A 14,133-nucleotide genomic window follows, 5' to 3' on the forward strand; every position below is an offset into this window, starting at 1 on the left:
TCATATCATGCTGTGTGATGCTGAACTATGAGTTTCTAATGGTCTTTGTATTTGCACTGTTCTAAACATTAATATTTTATGTGCAACAACAGCATATGCTGTCTCAGTGGCCTTACACATGATTTTAAATCAATTTTTTCAAACTTTATGACTTAAATGGAGATGATTGTACTGAGAATAACTTTCATCTTTTCTTCAACTGAATACTGTTTCCGTGCTGTTTTGATGTATTTTAAAGAGTTGGCAGTCAAAATTAAAACTGCTGGATGATAGATACTCTTCATTCTTTATGACAAATAAGATAATGTGAATTACAGAATGTACAACGTTTTTAAAATGTATCAATTGCGGTGTACAGCGTTTATTATGAGGGGGTAGAATCCACAGCTCAGTACTCACTACTCAATACTCATGAGTACTTTTAAATAGGCTACTCTTTTACTCAAGTAGTTTTTTGGACAAGTACTTTTACTCTACTCACACTACAGTTTTTGGAAGGTAATGGTACTTTTACTTGAGTATATTTTTTCAGTACTCTTTCCACCACTGCATGTATCCTATAAGAGTGCATGTTTACTGTACATAGAAAAACAATTGAAAAGCAAGGCAGTGGAATACAAATATATTTTCTGTGTGAGCTATAAATATTTATTTTTTTATGGGATATAAGAGTAAGAGTAATAGGCCTATGTTTTTGGTATTCAAGTGTGATATTTCAAATTCAGCGACTCATTTACAAATAATTCGTTCAAACACACTGAGTACGTTTACATGGACAACAATAATCTGATTTTAACACGATTAATACAATACTCTGATTAAGAATCTACCATGTAAACAGAGATTTTTGATTAGGCCTACCTTAATCCGGCTAAAGTCATACTCGAAGAAAACACAAATCGAATTAATACATGTGGAGTATTCCTATTTTAGTCGCATTATTGAAGTACAGTATAGACATGTACACCCCTTAATCACATTATAACCGTCGTGTAGTACTTTTCGCCGCATTTTGCAACAGGATACACACATGGCAGTGGTCAACCGTTTGACGGCAAACAAAAGAGCATGGCTTCAACAATGCCGTCGTCTGTTTGCACGTATAGCATGACAAATAATTAACTGCACTTGAAGCTTTCAGTAAATTAAAAATGAAACACCCAAAACTGTATATATCACGGATGCCTACTGTGAGGAGCGAGGAACGAGGAGACGTAGGGGAATTCACGAATACAGTCTTTAATACTTCACAAGGAACAAGGAACACAAGTAGCAACGAGGCTGGATGATAATGGACCCAATGAAACACAATAGGAACAGGAAGGAAACCAAATGTAATGTAACACGAGGGAAAACTAGGTCACGAGGAGCAAAACACAACACAGACAGTCCATCTTCCTGACATATCGCCCCCTTCCCGGAAGGCGCGTCCTCGCGCCGAAGAAACAACAGAAGGAGGGACGGGTGGGAACTTGGGAGGAGGCTCAGGAGGAGGACTGACACCCGGGAGGGGGCCGGCAGACAGAGTCCAGGACGGATCAGACGGAGGGAGGAGCCAAGGAGGAAACAGTAGGAGCCAGGGCGGATCAGATGGATGGAGGAGCCAGGGAGATGACAGGAGGGACTTGGAGCATGTGGCGCCAGGTGGGACCTAGGCCACAACCATAATGGCAACCCACGATGGAGCCGACGGAGGGAGGAGCCATGGAGGAGGAAGGGCTGACAACACCAGGGGACTGACCAACGGCGGTGGAGCAGGTGGCAGAGGAGCCCGAGGCAGAGATGGAGAGCCGATGAACCAGGGCGACACCGAGGATCCGGAGGGCCACGGGGGAGCAGATGGCTCAGGTGACCGAGGCGGAGGCGGGGATCCGGAAGGCCGCGGTGGAGCCGGAGCGACAGAGGACTGAGGAGGAGCCGAAGGGAAGGAAGATCCTGACAGAGCCGGAGGGACGAGGCGCAGCCGGAGGAGTGGAGTCCCGAGGCGACAAATGGTCAACGCCAGACCAAGGCGGAGTCTGAGGGACGAAGGGGGCCTGGCGGAGCCAGTGGACTGCCGGGCCACGGCGGAGAGGAGGGAGCTAGGAGCCGAGGTGGAGCCGCTGGGTCGACGGGCCGATGCGGAGTCTGGGTCTCAGATGCTGGAGGCGGAGGCAAGGGATTCTCCAGTCATGGTGATGATGGAGGATGGCAGACCCGCGGAGCTCGCACCGCACTGATGGTGGGCTGAGGGCGAGCAGAGGGGCTGCCAAACGACAGATGTGGAGGAGGCAGGAGCGGGCGGGTGGACGGTATTTGTGAGCCTCCGGGCATTCAGGGCTAAACTCAGGGACGAGAGCCCTCTCTCCTTCGGAGTTACACAGTCCCAGATCCATAATTAGCTCACCATCAGCCACGGTGCAGGGGGCGGAGCTCCACTCCGCGCTCTCACTGTCCACGGCTTTCTCCCTTGTGGCGGGCGTTGTAGCCGGCTCTCGCACCTGGTCTGACGATCCGTGAGGCTCTGGCTCTGTGGCGATCCTCAGCTCTGTCGCACCTCTAGGCGATGGCTCGTCGGTCGCAACGGGCTCAGGCTCTCCATCAACGGTTGGCTCGGGCTTGCGCTCCGAATAAACTATTTAAAGGTCCAGTGTTCTGTCACGGTTGCCTACTGTGAGGAGCGAGGAACGAGGAGACGTAGGGAAATTCACAAATACAGTATTTAATACTTAACAGGAATAAGGAACACACACATAGCAACGGGGATGGACGATAGACACTGGACCCAATGAAACACAATAGGAACAGGAACAGGAAGGAAACCAAATATGGGCATGTAACACGAGGGAAAACTAGGTAATGGGGAGCAAAACACAACACAGACAGTCCATCTTCCAGCTGATTTTTGGAAACACAGCACTCTTCTCACGTGATATTGCTGAAGTTTAACCATGTGGAATAATTTGCCTGGAAACATTTTTGAGCAAATCCATTACAGTCGACGGATGAGAAGTGATGATGCGTGTAATTATATGATTAAAGAAATGAATGGGAGTTAATCCCCTGATGAAGCGCTTTAAAACTATATGTTTTAGTTATTTAACATGCAAATAGTGCGGCCATTAAGCCCTTGATAAATGAATAGGCTCTCTTTCCCATTAGTTCATTTAAGTATTTAAACTCTAGCTCTGTAAATTCACACACTTGCTTAATAATTTGCCATGCTACACTCAAATCTATAAGAAAACTTTCCAAATAAGCTGAGCGTGCGAAACTGCTTACAGCTTCTCTAGCAAACTGAATGTTTGGCACTTCAGTAATGAACCAAGTTCACTATAAGACGATGTAATTTACTTTAAGACTGCCATTTGCCAAGTTGTGGACAGGACAGTAGAACAAAAATGTAAAATGCCTTCACTTTCTCATTATCATATGTTTTAATGTGAAAGAAGCTTTATAGAAGTCGAAATAGACTGTAGGCTATATACATGTAATGGGGTGATCCCCTTTAGTGGGTTTTCCTTTCTGTGTGGGTGGATGGAGCTGGGCGGAAGTCAAGTTCACGGCCCCTTTAAAAAGCGCAGAAGATGGTGGGCTGAGGGCGAGCAGAGGGGCTGCCAAACGACAGATGTGGAGGAGGCAGGAGCGGGCGGGTGGACGGTATTTGTGAGCCTCCGGGCATTCAGGGCTAAACTCAGGGACGAGAGCCCTCTCTCCTTCGGAGTTACACAGTCCCAGATCCATAATTAGCTCACCATCAGCCACGGTGCAGGGGGCGGAGCTCCACTCCGCGCTCTCACTGTCCACGGCTTTCTCCCTTGTGGCGGGCGTTGTAGCCGGCTCTCGCACCTGGTCTGACGATCCGTGAGGCTCTGGCTCTGTGGCGATCCTCAGCTCTGTCGCACCTCTAGGCGATGGCTCGTCGGTCGCAACGGGCTCAGGCTCTCCATCAACGGTTGGCTCGGGCTTGCGCTCCGAATAAACTATTTAAAGGTCCAGTGTTCTGTCACGGTTGCCTACTGTGAGGAGCGAGGAACGAGGAGACGTAGGGAAATTCACAAATACAGTATTTAATACTTAACAGGAATAAGGAACACACACATAGCAACGGGGATGGACGATAGACACTGGACCCAATGAAACACAATAGGAACAGGAACAGGAAGGAAACCAAATATGGGCATGTAACACGAGGGAAAACTAGGTAATGGGGAGCAAAACACAACACAGACAGTCCATCTTCCAGCTGATTTTTGGAAACACAGCACTCTTCTCACGTGATATTGCTGAAGTTTAACCATGTGGAATAATTTGCCTGGAAACATTTTTGAGCAAATCCATTACAGTCGACGGATGAGAAGTGATGATGCGTGTAATTATATGATTAAAGAAATGAATGGGAGTTAATCCCCTGATGAAGCGCTTTAAAACTATATGTTTTAGTTATTTAACATGCAAATAGTGCGGCCATTAAGCCCTTGATAAATGAATAGGCTCTCTTTCCCATTAGTTCATTTAAGTATTTAAACTCTAGCTCTGTAAATTCACACACTTGCTTAATAATTTGCCATGCTACACTCAAATCTATAAGAAAACTTTCCAAATAAGCTGAGCGTGCGAAACTGCTTACAGCTTCTCTAGCAAACTGAATGTTTGGCACTTCAGTAATGAACCAAGTTCACTATAAGACGATGTAATTTACTTTAAGACTGCCATTTGCCAAGTTGTGGACAGGACAGTAGAACAAAAATGTAAAATGCCTTCACTTTCTCATTATCATATGTTTTAATGTGAAAGAAGCTTTATAGAAGTCGAAATAGACTGTAGGCTATATACATGTAATGGGGTGATCCCCTTTAGTGGGTTTTCCTTTCTGTGTGGGTGGATGGAGCTGGGCAGAAGTCAAGTTCACGGCCCCTTTAAAAAGCGCGGAGATTTCTCTTTACTTCCGTTTTCTTCCGGCACGGTATACAGGCTGCGCGAAGTCGCATTATAGCGAATTAAGTGTGTGTGTGTGTGTGTGTGTGTGTGAGAGAGTGATGAGCGCTTGCGAGTGAACGCTTGTTTGTGGGGGTGTGTGTTAAAATCAACCGTTGTTTTTTTTATTTGCTTTAATTGTGTTATCTTTAATTTGGTATTCGGTTTTGTGGTTTTGAGAATTGTTGGTAGCTATTGTTATCTTTGATTGTCAATTCCCTTATAACCAAACAAGGGCTATAATCTGCTGGGAGGGTTTATTGTTTTGTTTGCTTGTTGTGTGGTTTGAGTGAGGGTAATTTTATTTTGCTTTACAGGTTTGCAGGAAAGTGTGAATTTGAGGGTTTTGTTTGTATTGGATTTATTGGGGTTTTGTTTTAGTTTTTTTCTTCTCCTTCCCAAATGTTGAATTTATCCAAAAGGGATATTGATACTAAGTCAAGATACATTACAGGTGGCCACTGAATATTATTTATATGTAACAACAGTATTGTATTTGTGTTTTTCTAACGAATTTTTGTATGATTAAATTTTTTTGTCTATATTTAAGTGTCAAAGAAAGATTGTTTGTGCACCTCTCTGCTTGTTCCTTCTATTTGTTTGGAAAAACCTGTAGTTGTAGAAAACCATCTACCTTGTTACTTTAGGTGGCATTGACCCCGCCCACATACAGGATGTACAATTCTTTCTGTATGCTAAGTCTAAGCATATGACATAGGCTATGTGTTCTGTTCACCAAACAGTAGCAGCATGAGATGATCAAAAATCTTACTAGGTTTGTAGTAAGATATATTATTATATATATTACTTAACTTTATTATATCATATCTTATATTTTCTTTTGAAACATGTGATCAAATATAGCACAAGTATTAGCGGTTCGATTTTAATGCCTTTTATACTTGCAGTCTCTTGTTGCCAGAAGACTCATTCACACGCTGAAGATGATCTCTTCAAAAAGCTCTTTGAAGGCTACAACAAGTGGTCAAGGCCTGTACCAAACACCTCTGATGTTGTCATTGTCAAGTTCGGTTTATCTATTGCCCAGCTGATTGATGTGGTAAGTCAAATTAACTATTTTTAATTTAAATATATTTTTAAATGCAATTTATTCCTGTGATGGCAAAGCTAAATTTTCAGCATCATTGCTCCAATTTTCAGTGTCACATGATCCTTCAGAAATCATTCTAATATGCTGATTTGCTGCTCAATGTTGAAAACAGTTGTGCTGCTTAATATTTTTAGTGGAAACATCCTTTAATAATTTATTTGAAAATCTTGCTGACCACAAATTTTGAATGGTAATAAACATATTACAGTTTGGTTATGCTCTTACTGTTACTACTGTTATAAAACTAATTCTTTGTCAGATTGCAATGGAGATAAATGCAAGAAAATGTGTGAGAAAAGTTAAAAAACAAATGCCCCTTTGTCCTCTTAGGTTACACACATTCAGACTGCTATTCTTTTCAGACCTTTAAAAAAAATGTACCAGATGGAGCCTAAACTTCACACACATCCAGAGCGACAGTCTGTTTTGACCCAAGGTTATCTAAAGCTTATAGCATACTTACAATAACAAGTACTTAAAATAACAAATGCCAGTATTTTTTTTATTTTATTTTGTTTACAGATGTGCTGAAATATTAATTTCATAAGGTAGTAACGCCAACCTCCTACTGTATATTACCATATTAAGGGCCCTAAAACCTTAGAATCTTGATGAATTAGGGTACATGGTCCTTGAAGGCTCCAAGTCCATCAGAAGATTAAAATTATAAGGTGTTTGTGACCTTTCTGAACCAAAAGCTTTCTGCTGGAGCAAACCCAGCATCCTGACTCCTCAAATACCCACTGTCCTTCCTCCTTTTTCTCCTCCACAGGACGAGAAGAATCAGATGATGACAACAAATGTCTGGCTAAAGCAGGTGTGTGCAGCAGGAAAGTTAATATGTGAAATGGAGAGAAAAATTGTAATGATCTGGCACCGTAAATTAGAGCAAAGTTGGCTAAATAGTAAAATGATTCAATAATAATAATCAAAATAAAATTGGCACATAAGTATAATGGTGGCAGACTTTTTGTAGTGATTTAGTTTTTAATTTCCTGACCATTTGTGGCCTCTCGCTCAGGAGTGGAATGACTATAAACTACGCTGGAAGCCTTCAGACTACGACAATGTGACTTCTATCAGGGTTCCGTCAGAACTAATCTGGGTCCCAGATATAGTTTTGTACAACAAGTGAGTAACAATTTATCTGAGCTAAACAACACCCATACATCCCCAGAAGTTAAATGCAAAGAAATCAAGCCAGAGCACAAGATGTTAACTGTGTAGTGCTGTGTAGACTCTTTTAAATGCCGAGTTGGTTCTCAGAAGCGCACAAGCAGTGACATGATCTATAAGGTGTACTGTATGCAATACCATACCATTGGAGTTGCACTGAAATGAACTCACACACTTCTTTAGACTGCCACCCACTATTTGAATGTGGCGCTACACCAGCCTAGATTCCAAGAACTCTCCATAGGCAGTTCATATTCATACACTGTTTAACTGCCAAATCATTATTAAAATAAATCTGTCCTGTCTGAAAGACTTAAAATAGTCAAGAAACTCCATGTAAAAGGCATAATTTAATGATGATAAAAGCCTATAAATAATTTACCACTTATCGATCTTATCTACCACTCATGTATTTGTTATTTTGTTAAATTTATTAAATTTTTTTAATACTTCATTAATCCAATTATTTATCTTAAATGTACAGTAGCCTATGTCATATAACTAAAATAACCCAATGACCAAAGTCCTACAACCAAACTGTGTGCAAGTGTAAAATGGTTTGGAACATAATAATAATAATTGTTTGTTTATTTGGTTGGTTTTATTTTTTATAAGTAGGTGTGGGCGATATACCGGTAGACACAATTAGCCGGTAGAAATAACCAGTATAGATTTTGGACTATCACCTCTAATGTGGTTACACGTGACGTTGCTGTGCTACATGGACACGAAAATGTATCATTTGCACTCGTTTTTAAGTATTGCGGTTTAAAAATACTTGTATGCGTCAAATGCCATCTTTGCAAGTATCCTCGGAAACACAGTAATTTAGGTCTTAGTGAAAGCAAACAGCTGAGAAAGAAAACCCATGTGTAACAGTATATTGGATCTGGGCAGCTCTTAAAGTGACAGCAGACTAATATTACTGCTGTCTGTCATTCATGGTAATCAAACAGAAAAGAGAAAAATCTCACCACTTTTGACTAAATCACTTTTGTAACCATAATAAGAAAAAATATATTACACAGTAAAGAATATGCAGTGTTTTTATTCATCTGATTACTTTATTCAACGTATGTAGCATTTATTATTTGTTCTACCGTAGTCTTTTTTCCCTATTGCTTTTGATTAGTTTCTTATTCTTATTTAATCTCTGACTGTTTACTTGTCTTCAGTGAGCTTGATTTTTTTTTTTTTTTAGGCTAGCATTAGTTTTTTGGGATATTAACACTGGTGAAAAGAATTAGACATTTCTATGGTATAAATTTTTTTTATATGACTTTATTTAAAGCAAAAATAATTAAATTGTTTGTGATATATATTGTTAGCGTAAAATAAAATTACTCATATTGTGATTTTGGTCATATCGCCCACTCCTAAGGCTTCATTAATATGTTTATTTATCTTTTGTGTATATCCAAACTTGTGTATAACCAAACTGTGCTCATTTTATGTAACATTAAAAAAATTATAAACGCAACACTTTTGTTTTTGCCCCCATTTTTCATGAGCTGAACTCAAAGATCTAAGACTTTTTCTGTGTACACAAAAGGCCTATTTCTCTCAAGTAGTGTTCACAAATCTGTCTAAATTTGTGTTAGTGAGCCCTTCTGACAAATGGTGACCACCATTTGCCTCACGCAGTGCAACACATCTCCTTCGCATAGAGTTGATCAGGTTGTTGATTGTGGCCTGTGGAATGTTGGTCCACTCCTCTTCAATGGCTGTGCGAAGTTGCTGGATATTGGCAGGAACTGGAACACGCTGTCGTATACGCTGATCCAGAGCATCCCAAACATGCTCAATGGGTGACATGTCCAGTGAGTATGCTGGCCATGCAAGAACTGGGATGTTTTCAGCTTCCAGGAATTGTGTACAGATCCTTGCAACATGGGGCCACTGTGGCATTCTGCTGTGTGATAAAACTGCACATTTTAGAGTGCCCTTTTATTGTGGCCAGCCTAAGGCACACCTGTGCAATAATCATGCTGTCTAATCAGCATCTTGATATGCCACACCTGTGAGGTGGATGTATTATCTCGGCAAAGGAGAAGTGCTCACTAACACAGATTTGTGAACAATATTTGAGAGAAATAGGCCTTTTGTGTACATAGAAAAAGTCTTAGATCTTTGAGTTCAGCTCATGAAAAATGTGGGCAAAAACAAAAGTGTTGCGTTTATAATTTTGTTCAGTGTAGAAATAGTAATAAAACATATTCATTGTTACAGTCACTGTAACAGCAAACATGCAAGTTGTAATTGCTTTGAAGCAAATATTAAAATGTGTGAAAATTAATTTAGCGGAATTGTATGATGCATGAAACCATTTCACTGCTTTTCCTGTAGGAAAATGACATCTGATCAAATGAATGTTGTTGTCCCCTTCAGTGCAGATGGGGAGTTTGCGGTGACCCACATGACCAAAGCCCACCTCTTCCACACAGGTAAAGTGCTCTGGGTTCCACCTGCCATCTACAAGAGCTCATGCAGCATCGATGTCACCTTCTTCCCCTTTGACCAGCAGAACTGCAAGATGAAATTCGGCTCATGGACTTACGACAAAGCCAAGATCGACCTAGAGCGCATCGAGAACACAGTCGACCTGAAAGATTACTGGGAGAGCGGCGAGTGGGCCATCATCAATGCTGTCGGCACCTACAACACCAAGAAGTACGACTGCTGCCATGAGATCTACCCAGACATCACCTACTTCTTCATAATCCGCCGTCTGCCGCTCTTCTACACCATAAACCTCATTATCCCCTGCCTGCTCATCTCCTGCCTGACCGTGCTGGTCTTCTACCTCCCATCAGATTGTGGTGAGAAGATCACGCTGTGTATCTCGGTCCTCCTCTCGCTCACTGTCTTCCTGCTGCTCATCACAGAAATCATCCCCTCCACCTCGCTCGTGATCCCGCTCATTGGCGAATACCTTCTCTTCACTATGATCTTCGTCACCTTGTCCATCGTCATCACCGTCTTCGTGCTTAACGTCCACCACCGCTCGCCCAGCACTCATAAGATGCCCCATTGGGTTCATTCAGTCTTCTTGGATTTGATCCCACGGTGGTTGTTTATGCGTAGACCTGCACCGGACAGCCGTCGCAGGCAGAAACTCCACCTCCTGCAGCGGCAGGGCCAAGGAATGACGTCACAGGTGCTTGGACCGGCAAACGCAACCCTCAGTACATCTACTAGCTGGTTCAGAGGGGAGGACGAATCCCGCAGACGCTTCTGTTATAAGGACTTAGAACTGGGAACGCTGTCCTCGGCGATCTCGCTTTCACTCCAGACCCCTTCGCCCTGCCCTCTCACCTCGACTCCACCTCCTCTACAGAAATTTGGCCCCTCCTCTAGAGTGGAGTTGGGTCTGGCTTCCAGGCAGCTTGCTGGAAGAGTTAATGCCACAAAGCGGCCTGACAACATGATGCCAGACAACCCAGGGTTCCCTCTGTCCCCCAGTGTCCTGCAAGCTTTGGAGGGGGTTCACTACATAGCAGACCACCTGAGAGCAGAAGATGCTGACTTTAGTGTAAGTTTCTTTCAGATTCTCTAACATGAAAAATAAATGGGGAAAAACATTTATTTTACACTACTGTTGAAAAGTTTAGTCATTTTTCCCAAATGTTTTTGAAATTAGCACACAGCTTTTATTTGATCAAAATACAGTAAAAACAGCAATTTTCTAAAATAAATTACAATTTAAAATTGTAAAATTAAAATGTTCTATTTTAATATATTTAAAAATGTCATTTATTCCTGTGATGGCAAAGTTAAATTTAAAGCAGCCATTAATCCAGTCTTCAGTGTCACATGATTCTTCAGAAATCATTCTTATATGCTCTTCTAATGCTCAAGAAACACATTTATTATCAAAGTTGAAAACAGTTGTACAGCTTAATATTTTTGTGGAAACTGACATTTCAGGAATCTTTGATGAATATAAGTTATTTGAAATATAAATCTTTTGTAACATTCTAAATGTCTTTACTGACATTTTTAATCATTTAATGCGACTTTACTAAATAAAAGTGCTAATTACTTTAAAAAAGAAAAACATACTGGCTCCAAACTTTTAAACAATATTAAATAAATTTTTAATTTTAATTATTTTATATTTAATATTTTGTATTTAACTTCTATGGCTTTAAAGCTACAGTAGATCTATCCAATTTGGCACAGAACTACAGCCTGTTCAGAACTATTTTAAACCTTTGAGCAACGATTTGTCAAAGTTTATGACAAACTTTTATTAAAAACTAAGAAGAGAGCCACAAATTAAAGAAGTTTGTCTATGAAAACACTTGTATTTGAATGTATAACCATAAATATTATTGTGAAAATTAAAAGTGCCAACTGAATAAGAGACACAGTAATTTTCTGTAACTGACTACTCAAAACCACTGAGGTTGTTATTTCTAATTTCTTGTTCCTCTTCATAGTAAAAACGGCACACTAAAGAGATGGAGACAAAGTGGTTTGTGGGTATATATATGAGTCTGTCTTGGTACCACCCTTCTGATATGACTTAAAGGGTTAGTTTTGTTATAAACTTTACTTTTCTAGTTACATGTTGTTTTATAATCCTTTCGATTCTCTTATCTCTTCACACAGGTAAAAGAGGACTGGAAATATGTTGCTATGGTAATAGACAGAATCTTCCTTTGGATGTTCATCATAGTATGTTTGCTGGGCACAATCGGACTCTTTCTCCCGCCCTGGCTCGCAGGCATGATCTAGAAAACACACTATTGAGTATATTATATGAATAAAAAGGACTTCTAACGTTTAGGCTTCCACAGGAAGAACCAGCATGGGGACACAACTCTCCTTCTAGCAGGGAACATCACGCATGAGATTGCGTGCTGAGATTTCCCCTGCATGGGCTCAGATGCATGTTTGACATCAGGAATGTGGCATCAAATACCTGACATTTACTTAGGTCAGATATTGAGAGGAAAGCCACAAACTAAAGAAGCTTGTCTATGAAAATGCTTGTATTTGAATGTGTAACCTTAAATATTATTGTAAAAAATAAAAGTGCCAACTGGAAATTACTACACAAATTTAACTGATTACACAAATAAAAGCACTAAGGTTGCTATTTCTCATGTCTTGTTACTCTTCATATCAAAGAGTGCACACTAAACTGTTGTGTTGAGTCTGTCTTGGTACCAACCTCCTGTTATAATTTAGAGGGATGTTTTACCAAAAAATTAAATGTTTGTCATTTACAGCACTGTACTTATGTCTTTACAGAATGTCTGTCTACTGTAAAACATGAACAAGATATTTTCAGAATTTCTTTTTTTTTTTTTATACAGTGGACGTCACCAAAACCAATGTTCTTCAAAACCTCTTTTATGTCCCAAAGAAGAAAATCATTCATACAGGAATGGAATGGCATGAGGGAGACTAAATGATGACAGAATATTGATTTTGGAGGAAATTTTCCCTTTAATAAAAACACAGATATAATGACATATCTGTTATCTTATGTCTCTCTTGTTCTGTGGTGTATTTGGAAGTTTACAAGTAACAACACCTTTTAATGTTGTTTGCAAGCATAAAAAGCATATTTGTGCATTATGTGAATCTCTTACATTGTTTTGGTCTACAATATTAACACATATTTAATAAGACAAGATGTCCAGATGAATGTTAGGTTGTGTACTATAGAGAATTCAGCAAGCTATGTTATTAACATTTGTACAACACTTTTCTCAAAAGAAAATCTAGAATCAAAGTAAACAAAAATGCTTTGGGGGGTTATTCCAGAAAGTAGGTTAAGTATAGTTCATGGATAAGTACATGAATAACCTCAACTTTCAGGTTAAGTAGCTATAACAACAAATTCTCTGAACATAATCTGCTGTGGATCTTAATATTACTCTGGCTTGCTTGGTTTTCTAAATCTTAAATGTTTACATGAAGCACTTAACATGATATGACAGAAGTACAACAGCTGCCTGAATTTCTATTGGCTGTTTCCAGAGGCGGACAATGTACTCAACTCTATTACTTGAGTGAAAGTACAGATACTGCTGGTAAAATATTACTCCATTACAAGTAAATGTTGTAAAGACAGATTTTTACTTAAGTAAAAGTACAGAAGTATCAAAAGTACATTTCCTTTTTTATTTCAATGCACTGTTTTATTGTTGTACGTAATACTTGCAATACTTCTGATGCAACTTAGAATACATTACACCTACTAGCTTGTAGTATCTTTGGAATAAAGAGCTTTTAGAATGTTAAAAACCTATGGGGGGAAAATTAACACCCCTACCCACCCCCACAAAAGCAGGATGGTAGTGATCTCACATAGCTCTGACAGTGTGTGTGCACACATCTATATGTAACTATTTGTCCACACTTGAACAGAGTGGACAGTGAAATTCTGTAAATACAGAGTGATAAGGAAGAAAAAAATGGGCAGTGTTCAAAAAATGCTGGGAATAATTTCATGTAGCCCTACAAGAGTGATTACTGATAAACTGTCTGAAAAAAAAGAGTCACGTTTTAGAGAAGAAAACAATCACCCACTGACTTTCAAAGCTGCTACATAGTAACGACTTTCTACTTCGAGGACCTTGATAGAAATGTAGTGAAGTGAAAAGTCAAATATTGTAATATTTGTCTTTCAAATGCAGTGAAGTTAAAGTCATAAGTTCCCAGAAAAAAATAATACTCAAGTAAAGTACAGATACTCAAAAAGTGTACTTAAGTACAATACTCAAGTAAACGTACTTAGTTATTGTCCGCCTCTGTTCCTGTGTTATTACTGATTTATTCCTGTTATTTCTGTGTTATTCCTGTGTTATTGCTGTGTTATTACTGTGTTAATCCTGTGTTATTGCTGTGTTATTACTGTGTTAATCCTGTGTTAT

At 39.8% G+C, this 14,133-nt stretch overlaps 1 protein-coding gene across 1 annotated transcript in view; it reads left to right on the forward strand.

Annotated features, from left to right (window-relative positions):
* Positions 1 to 12,288, forward strand: part of chrna2b (cholinergic receptor, nicotinic, alpha 2b (neuronal)) — a 17,886-nt gene extending 5,598 nt beyond the window's left edge. The window contains exons 2-6 of the mRNA XM_016277421.1: positions 5,865 to 6,016; positions 6,840 to 6,884; positions 7,089 to 7,198; positions 9,632 to 10,775; positions 11,858 to 12,288. Of these exons, the coding sequence (XP_016132907.1) occupies positions 5,865 to 6,016; positions 6,840 to 6,884; positions 7,089 to 7,198; positions 9,632 to 10,775; positions 11,858 to 11,983 (1,577 nt within the window). The 3' untranslated portion in view covers positions 11,984 to 12,288. The remainder of the gene's footprint in view (positions 1 to 5,864; positions 6,017 to 6,839; positions 6,885 to 7,088; positions 7,199 to 9,631; positions 10,776 to 11,857) is intronic.
* The last annotated feature ends 1,845 nt before the right edge of the window (positions 12,289 to 14,133 follow it).

This window comes from Sinocyclocheilus grahami, unplaced genomic scaffold (genome assembly GCF_001515645.1).
Source record: "Sinocyclocheilus grahami isolate Dianchi unplaced genomic scaffold, SAMN03320097.WGS_v1.1 scaffold111.1, whole genome shotgun sequence".
NCBI classification, from domain to species: domain Eukaryota; kingdom Metazoa; phylum Chordata; class Actinopteri; order Cypriniformes; family Cyprinidae; genus Sinocyclocheilus; species Sinocyclocheilus grahami.